We start from the raw sequence: 21998 nt of genomic DNA, 5'->3' as shown, positions 1-21998 counted from the left end.
TGGCTTTGGGTTCTCAACAGAGCATATTTGCCATGTGTCTAAGACCCTCGATTTTCTCAAATGAAAAACGGAAATCACTTTTGTGGCAGATTGGCAAGAGGAAAATGCTTGTAACATTCAGGTCCTCTTCTTCTATTTAATAAACTGGGCATGTGCATGTGAAATGTGCTGCTCACCTCGAATCCAGCACTCAGGAGGCAGAGGCAGATGCTCTCCATGAGATCGAGGCCAGCATGTTCTACATAGCAAGCTCCAGGCTAGCCAGGGCTACTTAGAGAGGCTCTGTCTCAAACAAAGAAACAAAGCCAAACAAGAGCAAAGAACAAAAACAGAGGCTGGAGCACACATCTCAGCTCAAGTCCATACAACTTAAAAGCCACAGAGTTGAGGCATACATTCATACCGACCCGGAGATGATATTTTTCCAATTAGTAATTTAAATGGTAAGAATGTATGCAGGAAGGGAAGCATGCACTTTCTTAGAGGAGACCTCCGGAAATGCAGGACGAAGCAGGCTGGTTTGTAGGTCAAAGCTGTGCTGCTAGCCCCTCCCCACAAACAACACCCACTTCAGTTGTTAAGCCTCTGTTTATCTTCAAAACCCAAGAGTGGATCTTCTTCACAAGCACTGACACAATAGAGAATATGTGAAAAGCCCACGTGCAAAACTCAATGCTGATTGATTATGACTGACTAGGGGACATTAAGGGTTTTGGAGGAAAGAAAAGTAAAAAAGTCAGTAATTAATTATTAAGTAAAACTGCAGGCATATTTTAAGACAGAGAAAGAAAACCTATTTTGGCAGAATTGTCATAAACTGTACATCTCTGATTCTTGCTAAGTACAGAGGGCAGGACAGCCTGGAAGGCCAGAAGGGCCCTGTAAATGAAGTTATATTATTAGCAGCTCTTGTAATTAGCTCAGAAATGAGAAAGAATATGCTGGAAGATTTCGTAGGCAGAAAGAAAAAAGTTAGGAGAGATGGCTCGGTGGCTAAGAGCAGTTGGTGCTCTTGTAGAGGACCCGAATCTGGCTCGCAGCATCCACTCAGCAGCTCACGACTGTCTGTTACTGTAGCTGTAGGGATCTGATGCCCTCTTTTGGCCTCCTCAGACATGGCGTACATGTGGATTAGCCATTTGGAGGTGTGGGCTCCTTAGTCAAGGGTGCTGTTGGGGACTGGATTCCCCAGTGTATTGTTCATGTTTACATGTGATGTTTCTGTGGCATGCTTGTTCGTGTGTACATGTGATGTTTCTGTGGCTTAAGTTCTACAACATAGTTTAATGTTTTCTTTTGCATAAAGATGACAGAGCAAGACACCAAATACTTAGAAGATCTGCAGGATGAGTTTGACTACAGGTATAAAACAATTCAGACAATGGGTGAGTCACAGTTTTGCAACTCTCAATAAAGACATAAAAACAGCACAATTATTAGGGTTCTTCACTGGTAAGGGTCAAATTGCAAGCAAATGTGAATCTCCTACCAACATGTTTCTGAGGAATGTAGGCAAATAATATTTCCGGTTTTGCATTTTCCATCTCTCATGTAAGTTTTAAACACATATATTTACCAACCAATTCAAAGAAAATTATAAGTTACATAGGAAATGATACCCACTGCAACACGTATCCCCCCCATCACTATCAGGAAGAGTATCTAGGGAGCTAAGCTCTCAGGGGTGGGGGTGTGCTGGCACCCACACGCAACTCTTCGAGGTGGAGAGACATAGCAAAAAACTTCCTCAAAAGAAAAACTAAGCACAACTAATGAGAATAAAAATAATCACCTAATATGGTCAGGAAGTATGATATGAAGTCTTATACTTTTCAAAAAATTATAAAGTAGAAATATGCTTCACAGAAGAGAATTTGGAAATTAGGCAAAAATAAAAATTACATGAAGTCTCATGATAAGCAGGTTAAAATATCTTGTATTTTCTTTCCCTTGTCATAAGCAGATGTATCTATAAATGTATCTTCCAAAGCATTATACATTTTGTATATGTTCATGTGTGTAGAACTTTAAATCAAATTTTTATTTGTAAATATTTCTAAAACATTAATAACTGAATAAATGACTAAATACAAAGATTCTGAATTAATATGACTCTGTACTTAAACAGTTTATAGTTAAATGATTTTTAATAAATAGATGGGGAAAAGGAAAACATAAGACCCTAGATGTATAAGCAACAGTTGATTGATAGTCTAACTTTGCTCCAGTTACTGGAATAACCATTGAAACTCTAATTAGTCCTATTTAGATTGTTGACAGGACCATGCCAATATAGACTTAATAGTTTAGATCGTGGTACTCTGCTTGTGTTAGACAACAGAAAATATTAGATAGGTGCCTTATTTACTATTCTACTGCTGTAAAGAGCACATCCAAGACAACTTTTAGAAGAAAGCATTTAATTGGTGGTTTAATCATACGGTTTCAGAAGTTTAGTTCATTTTCATTGTGGTGGGAAGGAGGCGGCATGAAGGCAGGGGCTGGACCAGTAGTTGAAAGCTACATCCTGATCCTTAGGCAGAGAAAAATACACTGGGACTGGCTGAGCTTTTGAAACTTCAAAGCCCATCCCCAGTGACACACCTTCTTTTAACAAGGTCATACCCCACTCTAATCCTTTCCAAACAGTTCCACTAATTGGGAATCAAGCGTTAAAACATATGAGCCTGTGGGGACCATTCCTATTCAAGCCATCACAACGAGTAAGGATGGGAACCCTGAAATATTTTCACAATTTTACTTACTTCGAAATTCTTATTTCAAAATGTTTTTAAAAACAAAGCAAATATAAATATTTATTTTACAGAACTTCTTTTATTAAAATGTTAGCACATGCCTTGAAGGCAGCGTGGGTGATTGTTGTTGAATGTTTAAATGTTTATCTTTTCTGAAGAAGGTGTTTGCCAGTCTCCTATTATATTCAGGATGTCATGACCACCATGAAATATGTAAAATGTTCATGATTATTTAAATGTACAATTTTATTTTTAGAAGAAATAGCACAACTTGGGTTTAATCACTTATCAAAGGGAGCAGGGATCCTAGAAAAACTGTATTTTATCAAGCATCTTTGAAGAGAGATTTATTCCAATTTCCATGTAAACAATGAAGTTTAAGGATGACAATATAACAAGCTATAGTAAACAATAAAATTATTTTGAATGTAGCATTTTATTGTCTAAGTTTCCTCAGTATTTATTTTTCAGCTTTTATGTGCACTATAAAGAGTTGAAAACAGTGGTGGTGGCTTATACCTGTAGCCCAGTACTTCAGAGGGAGAAAGAAGACCTCGGGTTCAAGACCATCCTCTGCTATGCAGCCAGTGTAAAGTCAGCCTGGATTGTGTGGCGGCCTGGCACTTACAAACAGACATGAGAATGAGTCAAACGATTTAATCATGAGCACAAACAAGTCTCCCTTTCCTTATATCAAACAAGCAAAGTTATCCTTAGTGTAGTCCTGACGAGTAAAATAAATCTCTCACCTTCCCTTATCCAACTGCCAACACAAATACCGTTCCTCTGTAGAGGCAGTGGCCTCTATATACAGGCTGTGGTCAGGAACGTTTGGCAGGGGCGAGCTGAGTTTAGCAACTGTCTCTTGTGCATGTTTGTCTGGAACTCTCTCTGGAAGAAAAAGGAAATTCTTCGATTGGGCCTCCATCCTCAACACGCGGAACCCATTTGTCTCTTACAACCTAAGCCCCTGGTCCTGTCCAGGGCTGGTCTGGAGGTGGATTGAATGGACTTGTCTTTCAGGAATAAAAAGTTTCACCCCAAAGATAATTCTGAACCTCCTGTACTTCCCTTTGCAGATCAGGGTGACAAGAACAGTATCCTGGTGAACCAGGAAGTTTTGACGCTGCAAGAAATGCTTAACAGTCTGGACTTCAAGAGAAAGGTTGGTGAAGAATTTTAACTTGCCATTTGTCCGACTTTCTTTTCCTAAACCTCGCCGTACATAACCAAGGCCTCAGATTTTATCCTTTCATTTATACTGAATGGGAAAGGGCAGAATTTCCAGGACTTGTATGGCCACCTCAGCCTCCCAACCTTATTAGTGTAATTCGGTGGCTGGAGGGATTATTAACGTAGGTGGAAGCTATACCCAAGCCTTATTTTTCAGTGTTTCAGACATAGGTTGCTAAGGTTCTAAAGTTGGTTATACTATTCATTTTTAGTAAAGAATTCTTAAGAGTGTTAATAGTGTTCTTTATTCTATTCTGAGAATGGCATTGTTAAATATTGTCCTATTTGTGAAATCTCTCAAGACGTAAGAATAGTTTGTTAGTAACAAACTCTTTTTTTTTTTTTGACTCAGTGAAATATTTTCAAGACAGTAAATAGTTCTATTTCAATTTTTCTACCCACCTTTAAAAGTAAATGTAATTGGTATCTAACCAATAACCATTAAATCAGTAGTGCATTTCTAAAAGAGCATTTTTGGTGAATAAACATATACGCATCACTTAACTGGGTATATGTAGGATTTTAAGCACACAAGCAATGTATATAAGCAGATAGTCCAAGCTAACATGTAAGGCTTTTATGGATGATCTGTTACAACATCTTATTTTGCATGAGAAACAAAATTGGAAAGAGTGAATTAACTCTGAAAAATAATGTAGCCCACTTACCCACTTTTACATATAATGAAAAAACTAAATTATAATAAGGTTAGATGTATTTCCAAACTCACAAAACCTGAAGAGAAACTCCTGCCTCCCTCCTAGTTTGTATGTTATGAAAGTTATATTTTACTATACCTCCCTATTCATAAAGTCTAAAAAAAAAAGCAACACAGAAAGACCCAAGTTTTAATTCGTATTTTTGCAAATAGATGGATAATCACATTCATAAAAAAAACCAAACAAACAAAACAAAAACAAACAAACAAAAAACAAAACAAAACAAAACAAAAAAACAAAACAAAACAAAAAAAAAAACAAAAAACCAGAAGCAGGCACTGGCTTAGGGGTTAAGAGCAACAAAAGGCTGATCTTCCGGAGGACCCACGATCCATTCCCAGGACCCACATGGTGGCTCACAAGCAACTGAAACTCCGCTCCTAGAGGATCCAACACCTCTTCTGCCTTCAGGAGGCACTGCACACACATCAGCTGGACAAACTTGCAGGCACAACCCCAATACACATATAGATAAATAAAATAAACAACTGTTACAAGTGGCTTTCAAATGCATATTTAGGACAGCATGGATTCAATATTGATACAGAAGTTCCCATCGGACACTTTAGACTGGCACCCGAGAATGCCAGTGCCCGAGAACGTGGCTACAGTTCCCACCACATTATTCAGCCTTATTGTTTGAGAAGGCACTTTCAAATAACCGGGTAGTTTTAATGGACTCTTTGTCTCTTAGACCAGCGTGCTTTTGTAAGCAGAACTGTAACTCGGTGTTCTGTGGGTCTCTTTGCACGTATGTAGGAAGCGCTCAGTAAGATGACGCAGATAGTGAACGAGACAGACCTGCTCATGAACAGCATGCTGCTGGAAGAGCTGCAGGACTGGAAGAAGCGGCAGCAAATTGCCTGCATTGGTGGCCCGCTCCACAACGGGCTGGACCAGCTTCAGAACTGGTAAAGTGTTTGACTTTAGTTTCTTGTGAAAGCCACAGGAAGCATGGCTGCAGTTGCTCAGTGAGAGTTGCTGGGAGCTGCTGAGCAGGAAGGAGACACTGCTCCGTGCTCTTAGCTTGCCTCCTTTGGGGAGAAAAAGGGAGCATTTCTCATACTAGAATTGCTCAGTAGGCAAACGTGATGTCTTAAAAGACTCAAATGACTTTGTTTGGAAGCCTACACTGCATGTCTTTAAGAGTATAATAAACATTAATTTCAAAGATCTGAAAAACAACCTTTTAGAATGCATGGCCTGTGGTATAAGCTCAACGTTTAGTTTTATATTTTCAGACATTCATTTTGTAAAAGATGTTGATCAAAGATGCAAATTTTCAGTAGAAAACAATAAGCTTAGGAAATCTATCATACATACATCTGTGGTTACCAGTTTGTTATATACTTGAAAATTACTACATAGAATTTTTGTTCTTACAAAAAGACGGTTGTGGGAGATAATGCATTTTCTTTTTTTCAAATTTTGATTTGGTATTACTTCAATATATAAATATAGCAAAACATCATGTATAAAACTACAAATATACACAATGTTTATTGGCCAGTTAAAAAGTAAGTTTAGCTAGGTGTGGTGACACACACCTGAAGAGGGGTCACGCAAGCCCAGGCCACCTTGACCGACAGAGCAAGACCCTATACAGAACGGTTAATACCATAACGAGAGACATAAAAGTCAATAGTCAGTACAAGGTATTGGCACCTAACATGCAGATCTGCCGTTAAACGTAGGTACCATCTTTTACATTAAAGGATAAAAATGTTGATAAGGTTTTTCTGACTCGTAACTGCAAAAATAAAACCACTGTCTGGGAGAACACTTGGAAAACGTTAAGGAGAAACAAAAACCATCCAGTTACCATTGAGAACTGCTTCCTAAGAGATCATCCAAGTAAACAGAAATTTGCCGTGCCTCAGGCTTCCTTCTCAATTGAAGTGAAGATGTGGGCTCATTTTTAGACTCACCGATTCTCCCTCCATTCTCTAAACCCAAAGTACTCTACTGTGAAAACAGGACAAGCAGCACAGATAGAAATGAAAACCACAAATTAATGGGGCCTGCAGTGAAAGCTAGCCGGGCCACAGCTCCCTCCCTGGTCCTTTTTGTGTATTTGGGAGAAGCTCTGTTCCTCTATTTATAAATCCTTCCTCTTTCCCTCCCCTTTCCCCTTCCTCTTTCCATTCCCCTCCTTCTTCCCCTTCCTCTTTCCCTTCCTCTTCCCCTCCTTCTTCTTCCCTTTCCTCTTCCTCTTCCCCTCCCCTTCCTCTTTGTCTTCCCCTTCCTCTTCCTCTTCCCCTCCCCTTCCTCTTCCTCTTCCCCTTCCCCCTCCTCTTCCTCTTCCTCTTCCCCCTCCTCTTCCCCTTCTCCTTCCTCTTCCTCTTCCCCTTCCCCTCCCCTTCCTCTTCCTCTTCCCCTCCTCTTCCCCTCCCCTTCCTCTTCCCCTTCCTCTTCCCTTTCTCTTCCTCTTCCCCTTCCTCTTCCCCTCCTCTTCCCCTCCCCTTCCTCTTCCCCTTCCTCTTCCCTTTCTCTTCCTCTTCCCCTCCTCTTCCCCTCCCCTTCCTCTTCCCCTTCCTCTTCCCTTTCTCTTCCTCTTCCCCTTCCTCTTCCCCTCCCTCTTCCCCTCCCTCTTCCCCTTCCTCTTCCCCTTCCTCTTCCCCTTCTCCTTCCTCTTCCCCTTCCTCTTCCCCTTCCCCTCCCCTTCCCCTTCCTCTTCCCCTTTCCCCCCTTTCTCTTGCAGTCTATAATTCTCTATCCTGACTTAACCCTCACCTCCATTTCTAAGCTATGCTGAGCACACAATGGGCAGAGTTGCACCTAAGTATCAAAGCAAGGCTTCCAAACACTGACTTGTGCCAGAATAACCAAGTCATCACTTCCCTCTAACACTCAGGAGCTGCAAATGTGTATGGAGGGGAGGGAGATGAATTTTACACATTCTTCATGTCCTGTTCTCTATATTTCAAATTGGTCTGTCTCTGACTTTTAGTGGGAGCCATATTCTTAATATGCATACCGAACAGGATCTAAAGGCCAATTAAAAGGAATTTGGCTCCAGATGTTAACAATATTTCATAAAGCATGTCTGTAAATTGAAAGCACAAATTAGAAAATATCTAACATAATTCATATTCAGTAAAAAAGGGTTAGGAAAAAATAACTGTAGGTAATCATAATTTTAATTAAACAATCATGTAACCATTTATTATTTATGAAATGAGATCAGTTGTTAAAACTAGCTTGATCACTAAGTGGGGAAGGAAAAAAAAACCCTCTCATTTGCCATTTAATAGCTTTACCCTACTGGCAGAGAGTCTTTTCCAACTCAGACAACAACTGGAGAAATTACAGGAGCAATCTACCAAAATGACCTACGAAGGGGACCCCATCCCCACTCAAAGAGCACACCTGCTGGAGAGAGCTACCTTCCTGATCTACAACCTTTTCAAGAAGTAAGTGAATTCTAGGAGTGTAGACCTCACTCAGCATGTAGCAGAGGACTGCCCCCAGGAAGTCAGGATAGCACCCCAGGGAGTTCCACTCTTTGCTTCCTAACCACCCCCTCTTCTCCCTGAGGCTGACTCGGTTTTCCATCAAGTAATAACCCACACCATCCAGCTTGAATGCAGTTTTCACACATTTTAAAGAACACTTCTTTCTTCTGGAGTGTGTAGCAAAAAAAAAAAAAAAAAAAAATGAGGGCGAGAAGCTTTTAATACACACCAGAAGTCCCAATGCTCACTCCAAAGTGACATACATTAAATCTCTCTTTTGTTACATAGGATGAACATAAGCCTGTATTGAGTCCATTAGAGCAATTAAGAATTACTGTTGTTAGCTGAGGGGTGGTGCTCCACACCTTCAATCCTGAAACTTGTGAGGCAGAGGCAGCCTGGTCTATAGACCTCCAGGACAGCCAGGGTAACACAGAGAAATCCTGTCCTGAAAACAACAACAAGAGAGAGAGAGAGAGAGAGAGAGAGAGAGAGAGAGAGAGAGAGAGAGAGAGGAGAGGAAAGGAAAGAAAAATGACTAGAGATGATTTTCAGACTTTTTTTGTTTTGTTTTTATTTTTATTTTTTATTTTTATACTAATGATCTGAGAAATCACTGGCAAGCCTGGAGGAAAGTGGGGATTTCAGAATCTCCTAGGTGTAAAATGTTTGGACTGTAAGGGGAGACAGTATATCCTATTTCTCTAGGTTTGCTCTGTCAATATTTTTTTTCATGTTTTCACATGATATTTCCTTTTTATCTAGCTCATTTGTGGTTGAACGACAGCCGTGCATGCCAACACACCCTCAGAGGCCGATGGTACTTAAAACCCTCATTCAATTCACTGTTAAACTGAGGTAGGCAGAACACACTCTGTGCTTTGATGTCTATGGCACTGTGGCCACTGCTAATTAAGGCGCCTTACTGGAAGCTGCTGCTCTTAGAGCACCTGCTGGGAGCCCAGGGCTGAACTCTCTGCAAATCCCGGCAGAATGGTATATATGCTGAGAACTTGCTTGTCAAGAGCATGACAACATGGGGAATTAATAAAGACATGAGGGTTATTAGCATGAAAGTATGCAATCATAATACCAGGCACTCTGGGATTGATTGCTGGAAAGGTTAGTGTGGGGGAAAACTCTGGAAAGACAGAAGGGAGAATTTCAGGACAGTGAGCACGCAGAGAAAATGGATTTGAGTTGTTCTGGAAGAGTCGAGCAGGGAGGAATAGAATAGAGAAGCCAGATTGGGGGGTGGAGGCAGGCTGTGGGAGGCTTTGAATGTATAGGAAATGCAGCAGTACAGTCTTTCCCTGTGAGTACCTGCTAAATGGCTTATTGGGGTTCCCACAAAACTCTGAACGCCACAGCTTTCAGCATATCCTTGCAGAGTACCATGTTTAGAGACATGTGGGGGGGTCTGTAGAATTTCTGGTGGTTTCTTGTATATTTGGTATTCTTGTATCCATATGAACAATCAAAACTAGGGTTTTCTCCAGTAAACTTGAGACAATGTCAGTCTTGCTTTCAAAGGTTTTTTTCATTGTGCCTTAAAATCCACCCAAAGCTGTGCATTCCTAATCCCTAGGTCGCCTCTGGAAGCTCAGGAAAAGTAAGGTTCTATGGATCCCATGGGAGAGAGCGACCAAGGGTTCTCTTGGCAGGATTCGAGATCTCATAGCTGCACTGGAACCCAGTTGTTATAGGGAAGGCACTTTTCAATTTGCATCCCCCCCCCATTAAACCTCTCAGTCAAATCCTCTGAGTGAATTTTGCACCGAGGTACAAACACAGAAACAGAGAGGGCTAGGCTAGGTTACATTAAAATATTTCATTCTCAAAACTTGTTCGTTCCCCCCCTCAGTGCCTCTGTAGAACCCAGGAGTCAGTAACCCGGGAAGTAGGGTGAGGGGTGATGGACATCCATCCAAGTAGATGAAAGGATGTTGAAGATTCTTGATGAGAAGAAGAGGACATAAGGATTGTCTAGCAAACATTCTGAGGTGCTGAGCTGGTAGCCCTTGGCACTTGCTTGAAATGACGCCAGAGGACAGATCACTATCCTGGCCTGGCCATCCCATCTTCCTCTTCAACTTGACTGCAGGGTCCTCATCTTTCTTTCCTGATCATTGTACCCACTTCCTTGCTAGATCATGCAAGGTGTCCCCCCAAAGCTTCTCTCTGCTGTAGTCGTATGCTCTCCTGCTCCTTAGGGAGGGTGATATGCAGATCCTAGGTTCTCAACCGTCCTGTGGGGACCCTTTAACACAGCTCCTCATGTTGTGATGACCCCCAACCATAACAGTATTTTGTTGCTACTTCATAACTGTAATTTTGTTGCTGTTATAAATTATAATTTATAAGTAAGTATCTGATAAAAAGCCCCCCCCAAAGGGATCTCAAGCCCCCAGCTCTACTAGGCTTAATGCCTCACATTAGACAAAATCCTTTCTGGAGCCAAATAAGGAAGAAGATGATAAAAGGGGAAAAAAAGGATGTTTATATTCTGAGACCACCCTCTTCACTGTCTTACACGTAACACACACTGCTCTGGAGCCATCTTTGTGTTTCATGTAAGACATTTAAGGACCCTTTGCTTCACCACATGCACAGCTTCACCCGGCCAATGATGAGCTATGGTCCCCTCCGTACTATACAGGGCTCATCTGCTGAGCTGGATTCTTTCACATAGCCATGTCCTGCTTTCTCCCTTAGCCAATGTTTTCAGGTACCTGAGTTTATGCTCAGTGTATATATTGGATACTCAATGTATATATTGAATGAATATATAAGGTTTGGGATGGATGAATAGGTAAGTGACTGATTATATCTGCAGCTGCAAGGAACCCACAGACATAAGCACAAGTGGGGATTTGGGGGCAAAATGCAAATATATATATATATATATATATATAGGCTGACATCAAAAGAAGGAATTTGAGGAATTCATAACTGTACTTGAATTGTTCCTTTCAAGTTTGACTTTCTTTTAACCTATGAGCATATTTACTCCTATGTAAATATATTACTATGCTTACAATACAACAAAATTGGAATTTTTTCATATTCATTCTAGAACTTTGGTTTTGTTTCTCAATATTTCCACCATAAAAATTCTCAAAATATTTATTTTGCTGTGTTTACAAAGCATTTGTTTCTGTGGTATGAGAAGATGGAGTCATGTTAATAGACTTGCAAAGAAATTTTTTTACATATATTTCATCTAGATTGCAACCCAAACACACGGTGGTTTTTCAGAATGGGCCAAGGTGTTTCCCAGTACCTATCCACTGAGAAGATGTGAACAGCACAAGTGTGTGTGTCAGCAGTGTGAACAGCACGTGTGTGTGTCAGCAGTGACAGTGACCCGTGCCAGTAAAGTCACAGAGCAAACTTAAGTTTTTATTTCACAGCACATTAACATATAAGTGGAAACAATGTAGTTTTATTTATATGTATATGCTAGGAACACATTAATTCTTTAAATATAGAAAAAGCTTTTATCACCTCCATTTTTTATCTCTGATTCTTCCTGTCTCTTTCCAGATTGCTAATAAAATTACCAGAGCTAAACTACCAGGTGAAAGTAAAGGCATCCATTGACAAGTAAGCTTCCTAATTTAATTTCAAATACAGCAATGAACAATTTCTTTTCAATTCTTATCAATAATTTTGAATGTTTGTATTTTATTTATTTTACTTGACATAGAACTATACTTTAAATATTTGACTTCAAGTTCAAACATTTAACTGAACTCTGTAAAGATTTCTTTTTTGAAAGATTTATTTTATGTATATAAGTACACTGTAGCTGTCTTCAGACTTATCAGAAGAAGGCATCAGATCTCACTACAGATGGTTGTTAGCCACCATGTGGTTACTGGGAATTGAACTCAGGACCTCTGGAAGAGAAGTCAGTGCTCTTAACCATTGAGCCATCTCTCCAGCCCAAAGATTTATGAAGTTTAGATGATACTCCATGGGTACAATTTGAAGTAGTCTTAAAAATATCTTCCTGGATCTAATAAACAGCTCATTTTAAAGTCTGTTCTTGGTTTTACAGGAATGTTTCAACTCTAAGGTAAGATATTTACTGTGCAGTTTCATTTTGTTTTGTTTTGCTACTATCTTAAGTATATGTTGATCCAAAACCTTTTTAAAAGCAAAGATTTTTTTCTCCTTAGCAATAGAAGATTTGTGCTTTGTGGAACTCATGTCAAAGCTATGTCCAGTGAGGAATCTTCCAATGGGAGCCTCTCAGTGGAGTTTAGACATTTGGTAAGAAGCAAGTAAGACCACACGATGCTCCTCCCCAGCTTTGTTAGCAGGCTATATAATTCAGAGTATTTTGCTGTGTTTCCTTCGTGAGATCAAGTACCACAGTGAAGAACAAAGCATGCCACCATCAAAAATTTAACACATAGAAAGGACATGGAGCAAGAACTCAGACAGTGAGCTCTTAGTAGCAGTGCCGCTGCATGTGTTCACGGCGGCAGAGATCTGGGTTAAAGTGCAGAGCTGTTCTGGTTTCACTTTTCAAGTCCCCCAGGAAGTGACACCCAATAACGTGTAGCAGAAAGCACTTTCAATTCACGACAGCCTGGGCTGTTCTTGGTGTCCTAGCACATCACTGTATGTTGTGCAATCTACCTTGGAGTTGTCTAGAAAGCTCTGGTCCCTGCCCCATCTCAGGCTTCTGCTGCTTACCACTTCCTCTTGAACTAGTGCTCTCTCTCTCTCTCTCTCTCTCTCTCTCTCTCTCTCTCTCTCTCTCTCTCTCTCACACACACACACACACACACACACACACACACACACACATACACACACACACACACACACACACACACACACACACACACACACACACACACACACACACACACACACACACACAAAGAGAGCAAGAGTGAGAGAGAGAAAGAGAATTCTTGGATTTCCAAAGGCCCTATTGCCTTTCTTGCCAGAAACATGCTATATCTTACCCAGTGCCTACTGGGTGTTCAATACCACTGAATCAGCCTAAGGTTCCACTTTCAGAAACATCAAGCTGGTTAGCAGAAATACACATACACACACACATATTCACGTGTGTGTGTGTGTGTGTGTGTGTGTGTGTGTGATGTATATGTATAAGCATTTGGGGTTGGTTTGGTTTTCAGTTTTAACTTGTGTTGGCTCTCCGCAGGTAAGTGAAGTTTCAGTGGGTGAGGTAACAGTTGTTAAAAAGCCAACCTCCACCTTTGGCTGGGAAGATGAAGGTGCAGCAGAGGCTGACATGATGTGTTACTGATAATGACCCTCTATCTAAACACTATTGTTTTCTTTTCAAAGCAACCGAAGGAGATGAAGTGCAGTTCTGGGAGTAAAGGAAACGAGGTAGGAAACTCCAGCTCTGGAGCTCTCCTAGGAGACAGTCCACTGACATTCGTTTCTCTTAAACAGCTTCATTGTGTATAAAATCAAATCTGTTTTCCTGACTATAAACCTACAGTTTGCTCATTGCAGATAGTATGGAAATCTTTAAAGAGGAAAATTGAAGTAAGATGCCAAATTGCTCTGAAGAGAAAACATACTTCTGGTGTATCAGTGAATCTTCTCTTTATAGATCTAAGCCTCAGAAATATGCCACGCACATGGTTTCCTAATGTTTGCTGGACGCAGCTTCACATGGCTGACAGCTGTCCGTCATGTCCAGTCCTTTTGGAGAACGTGATTCAAACGGTTTCATTACAGCCAGGCGGTGGTGGCACATGCATTTCCTACAGCAGCGGGAAGGGAGAGGCAGGTGGATCTTTGTGAGTTCAGACCAGCCTGTCCCAGGACAGTCAGGGCTACACAAGGAAAGCGTGTCTTGAAAGCCCCCCGAAAGTTTAATTATATTTTATAGAGGTGCTATGTTTATTTAATTAGCTCTCCTTTATAGTCAACTATCTTAAAATCATCCCCTTTCCCACAGATGTGAAGTAAGTTTCAAAAATTATGACAGATTACAGAAAATCATACCTGAAGAAAGAATTGATTGTGTAGTATTCGTTACTTTGATCTCTAAGGTTGGTATTTCACCAAGCGAACTGGACAAACTGAAGCTTGCCTGAGCCGTCACATTCCAGCCAGAAGACTGGTGGAATCCCGGGCTCCATGTGCCCATGAAGGCCATCTTCCACGTTAGCCCAAAAAATTAGCCATTATAGTTTTGATCTTCAAGTTTGGATAGAGGGAGTCTAAATTTGGGTCCACATTCCAACAGTGACATCTTTTGAAAATCACATGATAAAGAAACATTCCTTATGTTCTGAGTGATGGGGAATATGACACCTCACACACCTTGCTCAGAGCCTGCTGAGGTGAAACTCAAAGCAGTTGTCAACAGTAAAAGTGTGTTCCAATACAGCCTCTACAGATCCAGTTGCCTGGCTTTATAATACTCATAGCTCTTAAGACAGATGGTTAGAAGATATGGAAGAACTTTGGAAACCCAACATCTAGTGGCAGTAGTCTCTCTCTCTCTCTCTCTCTGTGTGTGTGTGTGTGTGTGTCTGTGCATGTCTTTTTTTGTCTCTGTGTCTCTCTGTCTCTATGTGTCTCTCTGTCTCTGTGTCTCTCCCTGTCTCTCTCTCTCTGTGTCTCTCTGTCTCTGTGTCTGTCTCTGTCTCTGTGTGTGTGTCTCTCTGTCTCTGTCTCTATCTCTCTGCCTCTCTCTCGCACACACACAGACCACATGACTCACAAAGGTGTAATGTCCAGTCTCATTCCCTTCTGTGAACTCTTCATTGTCTCACTTGCATCTTAGAAACCATTATATCCCATGGCCCTATGGAAGTTGAGCTGTGCTCCTTCCTGTTTGGAGTCACGGCTGAAGGCAGAGCCTCACGTGAGTCATTTCTCCCAGCCACTGTACATAGAATGTGTACTTTTGTACTTGAGGGTTCTAGCAAAATAAATAAGAGGAATTCTTTCCCATGAAGGTTTTTCTAAGTTTTCTGAACCATTCTTATAAAGAACATTATAAACAAAAACCCATTACACACATCTCAGTGGAATTCTGAACACAGTTGTAATATTTCATTCAGCTTGACATCCCTGAATGTTGTTATTTTCCAGTCTGAACAAACCAGGCACAATTATTCTGAACTTTTCTTAAGCAAAACATATCCAACGGGAATACATCCAAATAGCTCAACTTTTGCAGTACACTGTCATCTTTACCAACATGAAATAAAAATTTTGTACTAGGATTTCTTTAGAGACAGAGCTCTAAGTAAATCATCTTCCTCTATACAAACCCCAAGCACTGTCTTATTAGTAATGTCTGCTTATATTGCTTTGAATTTATGTCCTCTTATTTTCCAGTTGATAACAAAATCATACAGCCATACAATGACTGCTTATTCTTTTTTTTTTTTTTTTCAAGTTTGTAAAAGTGGGGCTGTTGTGTTTAAGATATTCTCTGAGCTCCCCCTATTGATAGAATCTTAGTATGATGTCAAGGTACATTTAGAACAAGCCACAGGCTCAAACACTGTTTTGTGTGCTTAAGAAACAGTTGACTGGCATGAAACGTGGAGAAAGATGATCCAGTCATCAGGGGTTTGGTCAGTAGAAATGACCAAAGGAGAGGAAAAGAATAGTTGGTGTATACAGTGGTGTTGTTCATAAACCCACAGAGCCAGTGATGGTAGTAATGCATTTTAGGGAGGTGGGAAGCAAAGATACCATCACCTTATTTTCAAGCTTCTGTGGTTGCTATTGCTTCTCTAAGAACACCTGCAGCAAGTGGGCATGCCCTGCCAAGAATTCATTTAACAGTTGCTCCTGGTGTATATTCTGGTAATAACACTGCTAAGAGGGTAACACACGTATTCAAGTTGGGGGAGCTGTCCTCACTCAAGTTTGCACCAGGCAGTTATGAACCTTGAGAGTCTATACTGCTCATCCTTCTGGGATACATCCCTTTGGGATCTTAATCTCTGGGAGGGTGGAGCGCCTCACCTCACAGATAGCCTTCTATACTAGCACAGAAGTGAGAGCTATTTCATCATAAACTCCTTGCCCAGCCTAGAAGGAAAATAATCTTTAGGAAGTATGAATGCTCTTTCCCTGCTGGGTTCGGATCTCCCCACACACTGTGTGCTTCTGGGGTATATGAACAGCACTTGAATTGGGTTCTACTTTTTAAGTCACGCTGTCCCCCCTCTCAATTCCTATCTACAGAACACGGTTAATGTTACCCTGCACTCCCAGGGTTGTTGACAGACCAAAGAAGAACCATGTGTGAGTTATTGGTGGTGTGTGGGCATAGGTTGGCTGTGGTTCTCACAGATCAGCAATTTGTTCTACTGCTCATTGGACACCAGGTGTTACATGGAAGCTCACATTCAGTGACCTGAAGCCAGTGTCGTCCCCTTTCTCTGCCCATGTGCCATACAATCGGCTTAGCTGGAGAGATGGTCTCTTTCATGGCACAACCGCAGTCTGCATGCAGATCTGTCTCTAAAACCTCAGACTACATTTCTAAATACCCCCTTTGGGAGAATCTTCTTGTTTTGCATTTCTTTGATTCCACCCCAAGGTCCCTACACTGACCTACTATTCACACACACACACACACACACACACACACACACACACACACACACTACCTTGGGTTCTTAAGCTGTGCTTTTGTGATTGTGAAACTCATGTTGGATGACTTTTAACTGACAAGGGGGTGTCAAGGAGATGGGGATTTCTCCATTCTCCCTAGATTTAAAGCACTCTGTAACTGGCCTGAAGCATAGGCGAAGGGAGGAAGTTGCCTGACACGCACTCTTTTCTCAGAGAACCAGACAAGAGCTTCAGGAGTTTCTGCCTGTAGTCAAAGCTATCTGTAACCTTGGGCTTTTTCACCCATGACCCAGTTAACAAAGTTATGACTCTGAAATTTCTTCTGTATGGATAAATGCCTAGGCCAACAGCTATGCTTGTCCCCTGACTAGTTCATAACTCAATTACCTGTTTATTATTCTAAGCCTTTATATGTGGCTGGTTACTGGTCCTGTTTCATGTCTGTGTCTGGGGTGAATCTCTCATGTCTGATTATCTCCCCAAATCCTCCCCAATCTCTCTCCGTCTATCTATCTATCTATCTGTCTATCTATCTATCTATCTATCTATCTATCTATCTATCTATCTATCTACCTACCTACCTACCCACCCACCCACCCATCCATCCATCACCCATCCATCCATCCATCCATCCATCTATCTATCTATCTATCCATCCATCCATCTATCTATCCATATATCTATATCTCTCGCTCTCTGCTGGATGGACCACCTTCTAATTCTGCCTCAGGTCATTGGCCATAGGCTTTTTATTGATAGGTGAAACTTCCACACATTGAACAAAGGATTCTCTACAACTACCCCTCCCTTGAACTGGAGATTAATCTGTGTTGCTCTGGGTTAGCTTTACTTAATCCTTTTTACAGATGGGAGCATGAATAGGAAATTTTAAACTATGTTTTGATGTTTAACAAAACAAGGAAGCTCCAGTCAGTGAGATGGCTCCATGGTAGATCCTTGTGCCCAAGCATGAGGAGACCCGTGTTCAATTCCCGTCAGCCATGTGGAGAGAAAAGGATCAACTCCCACCAGTTTTTCTCTGACACACCCCAAACCCCATCCTCTACACATTTTTTTTTTCTTTTTTAAACTCATTAGAACAGACAGTCTCTGATGCTTCTTTGTCTGAAATTTTACAATCTTCAGAAGTCGGAAAGGGTAGAAGCTTTAGATGGTTTTAAATGAACTTTACATTTTTGTTTTGGAATACTTCAGTATACCCCCAATGGCCATCTTGTCCTGCCTTTGTTTCTTCCCAGGGAGAGTCGCACTAAAAATAAATAAATGAAATTATTCCATCATCTCTCAAGAGAGCAGAATTTGAAGCTACTGCTCTCATGTAGAACAAGCATTTCCAGGCCCTTTCAGAAGGATTGCTGACATTTTAGTCTCTCCAGATCGCTCTGTGTCAGCAGGTTTGGCTGATTAGTGACTTTAGCCACAGACTGGGAGTTGGTGTCTGTAGGTAGTGGAAAGGTGTGAAGTACAAAGAAGCTACCAGTGAGCCCAGAGTGACAAGTTTCCCTTCACTAAATAGCCAAACAAATGCCCTTTTATGGTTCAGTGTTCTCAAACACAGACACACTACTCACGACCCAACTAGCCCCAACAGGTCACAGCAAGCTGACTTTCTGTGCACTGAATAGAGACATTGCTTTCCTTAGGAGAGAAGACAGCTTAAGTCTCTCCCAATAAACCCAGCCCTTCTGAGAGTAGAGCATCCATCCAGAATCTTGGCTGTACATGCTAAGGACACTTGTCATTCCGTGTGGTTATGGGCTCTGTGCCACTAGCCCCCTCTTCCCATTATTTCCCAGTTCCAAGCCAGATCTTGGCTTTGTTGTTATTTTGCACATGCTAGATAAATATTTGCCGAAAGGATTAGTTCCTAAGTGCTGCCATTTTCCCGTGTGATGTAGGTTATAGCTTTATAACAAGCAAAGTGCTGGCACCGTGGTGCACGCCTGTAACCTCAGTACTTAGGGGGAGAGGGAGGACAGGAGGAAGGTATTCTTCAGCTCATGGCTCTGAAGCCAGCCTAAGCTACAGGACACCCATCATAAGCAAGCAAACAAGCAAACACGAAGGAACAGACAAGAATTTCTTCTTACCAGAGGAATTAATTATTGGCTCATATTGTCTAGGATTCCAGGATGTGCTACTAGACAGTCAGGAGAGAGACAAAATCATACAGGGGCATCTCAACATTAGTTTGTACACTTTCTGCCATGCAGAGCCTTAGTCACGTTGTTCAGCCAATTGTCAAATTTCTTATTAAATATGTCTATTTTAAATCTGTAATCGTCTTGGGTGGTGTCTTAGAACTGTGAAACTGAATCGCATCTGGCTTGCGTTGCATTGGTGAAGTAACGGAGGCTTTGAGTGATGGCCGTGGAAATTAATGATGAGCCCTCCTCCAGACTTCTTTTAGTCGGTTACGGGTATTGGCCACCTGGCCATGTTTTGTTGTGAATGTGCATCATAAAGGATCAGGAGATTTCATGTAAACAGCAGAAATTGGTTAAATTCGCCAAGAAGACTTCTTATTATTCCAGATTAAAACAAAACAAAATCCTAAAGTAGGAATTGTCCTCAAAGTTAATGGGCAACCCTTGGTATGTTCATGTACTGAGTGGTTTTAGTGGCTGTCTAAGGGCTTTGCAAGCAGCATTACATTATTATATATAACTTACTGCTAATGTGATGCAAAGTGACTCCAGCCTGCCACGTTTACTATTTTCGGGCAGAATGATCTTCTAGCCCAAGAGTGACCTTTTCTTTCTTTCTTTCTTTTTATTATTATATATAAGTGCACTAAATCTGTCTTCAAACACACCACAAGAGAGCATCAGATCTCATAGCAGATGGTTGTGAGCCACCATGTGGTTGCTGGAAATTGAACTCAGGACCTCTGGAAGAGCAGTCAGTGCTCTTAACCACTGAGCCATCATCTCTCCAGCCCCAAGAGTGGCCTTTTCAATCTGTACTGTTCTTTTGAATCCTAAGCGTGGCACCCTCTGCATTATCAGACTTCTCATGCAGCTCTAATTCATACCACATTTGACTAATTTTTCTTATTTCAGAATGAACACAGTGGGTTCGGAAGTTTCACTGATGCTCTGTGTCATTACCCGTCTCTCCCATGACAACCCCGTTCTTTCTGATCTTACCTAGTTGTTCTAATTTAGACAAGTCCACTTCTGCTCACTCGTTCCTAGGCTTGTTTTATAAACGGTTTAAGCTTTCTATCACAAACCGTCCCACGTCTTTTTTTTTTTTTTTTTTTTTTTTTGAAACTAAATGAAATGTGAATGGACCACATCAAGAATAATTGCTTCCCAAATCCTACCTGTAGTTCTTGTTAAAATGCAAGATCTGATTCTGTAAGCCTGGGCTCAACATTCCATTTTTCTACTAAGCTTCTAGATGGCGACAGTTCTGCTGGTTGTAGGCATAGCAAAGTGCTGTAGGGTGTCATCAGAGAAAAATAGCAATTTCCCTTCCAGTCATTCCCACTTAACCCTTCCCTTGGATTCACTTTTTGAGAGGTAAATGTAATTCTGGTATCTTGAGTTTTTAATTTTTCATTTTACATTCTTTCGTTCTTTCCCAAACACAAGATTAAGTTATGACCCATTTTTAGGGGATGTATTGATACATATATATTTCCCTCTGCTCTCATAAATTATACAAAGTCTGAGTCAGGCAGCATACTGTGATTGTATCTCATCCTCCTGTTGTTTTCAGTCTTCCCTGGATATACTGCTTCTTTGAGTGTTTGTTTAATTAACTTGAGAACCCGTTGCTCACGTCGCCCTGAACATTTCATCAGAAACTTCATCCTCATGCACGGCTAAGCATGTCAATCTGAGCATTTCTTTGTCTTTTCTATCATGGCTATATCCCTAGTTCCATAGATAGTGGAGTTTGCTATTATTTAAAAATAGCAGCTTTGATCTGATTTGGGCTATAACTTCTCCCTTCAATCTTTCCTGTTTACATTCTAATTCTGTTGTATGTTATTACATAGTGTGTTGTTGTTTGGTTGTTTAGTTTTCTTTTCTGTTATCTACCTCCATTTCTACTGGTTAGACCTGTGTCCTCCTCTTTCTTAGCTGACTTTATTATTATAATTCTTCTTCTTCTTCTTCTTCTTATTATTATTATTATTATTATCATTATCATTATTATTAATGGAAACTTTTCAACAGCTTCCAGAGAGAAGATTTTCAGGAATAGCTTCCTGAGGCTTTGCACATCTGAAACACTTTTTATGGTCACTCTTGACTGGTAGTTTGGATGGGTATAGAATTCTGAGTTGGAAATCATTTTCTTCAGAAGTTTTTTGTTTTTTTTTTTTGTTTTTTTTTTTTTTTTTTTTTAAGCACTCGTTTTCTTCTGGTTATTTTATATTCTGATGCTCGGTCATTTGCAAATAGTCCTTCATTTCTGTACTCCTGAAACCTCAGACTTCCCATGACATCTCTGGTTTTCTTGAAGTTTACAGAGGTGAGGACTGTGGCTTTTCATTTATTTATTGTGATTGGCATCTCTTCAGCTCTTGTACAGTTGCTGGGCACAACTTAGTAGCAATAACCATTCGATACAATTGGCTGCTTTGTCATTTACTTTGAACAAACTGACTTTGGTATACATTGCTTACTTCAAAAAACAAACAACAAAAAAAAAAACCCACGTTCTTTTTTTTTTTCTTTCTTTCTTTTCTTTCTTTCTTTCTTTCTTTTCTTTTTTTTTTTTTTTTTTTTTTTTTTTTTTTTTTTTTTTGGTATTTTCTTCAGAGGGTTTTTTTTTTCTTTAATTTCACACCTGTACTTCATTGTGAGAAACTTTGTCAAATGTCTGACGATCATTATCTTGACATTTCATGACTAAGGCCATCAAAGCCATTAGAGGACAGCCCTCTGTGTATCTTGAGACTTTAGAATCAAGGATGAGTTATTAGGAGCTGTTTCTTAGGGAGCAGCTCCCAAGAGGTAAAACGGGCGAATTCACCTCTGCTCTGGTCCACATCCCTTTCCTGAAGGTATAAGGCCTGCCTATGCATAGACCGATGTCAAATGCAGGAGGGCTTGGCCATCACTGCAGACTTTCACAAACCCCCTCCCTTCAGCTTGACCCTACACCCCTGGCCACAAGGTGCTGCCTACCTAGAATGCAAAGTTTTCCTAATTCTGCTGATTCATCTGCTCTGAAGAGAAAACTACTTG

General features: G+C 40.7%; 1 protein-coding gene across 1 annotated transcript in view; it reads left to right on the top strand.

Moving 5' to 3' along the window:
* Positions 1 to 21998, top strand: part of STAT4 (signal transducer and activator of transcription 4) — a gene marked incomplete at both ends in the record, with an annotated part of 86095 nt that overhangs the window by 52891 nt on the left and 11206 nt on the right. Inside the window, 9 exons of the mRNA XM_080933294.1 lie at positions 1307 to 1385; positions 3836 to 3921; positions 5468 to 5619; positions 7963 to 8121; positions 8929 to 9021; positions 11710 to 11769; positions 12227 to 12244; positions 12348 to 12441; positions 13498 to 13542. Coding sequence (XP_080789420.1) covers positions 1307 to 1385; positions 3836 to 3921; positions 5468 to 5619; positions 7963 to 8121; positions 8929 to 9021; positions 11710 to 11769; positions 12227 to 12244; positions 12348 to 12441; positions 13498 to 13542 — 786 coding nt within the window. The remainder of the gene's footprint in view (positions 1 to 1306; positions 1386 to 3835; positions 3922 to 5467; positions 5620 to 7962; positions 8122 to 8928; positions 9022 to 11709; positions 11770 to 12226; positions 12245 to 12347; positions 12442 to 13497; positions 13543 to 21998) is intronic.

This window comes from Micromys minutus, assembly GCF_963924665.1.
Source record: "Micromys minutus genome assembly, chromosome: 19".
Classification (NCBI taxonomy): domain Eukaryota; kingdom Metazoa; phylum Chordata; class Mammalia; order Rodentia; family Muridae; genus Micromys; species Micromys minutus.
This window is presented reverse-complemented; position numbering and strand designations above follow the sequence as displayed.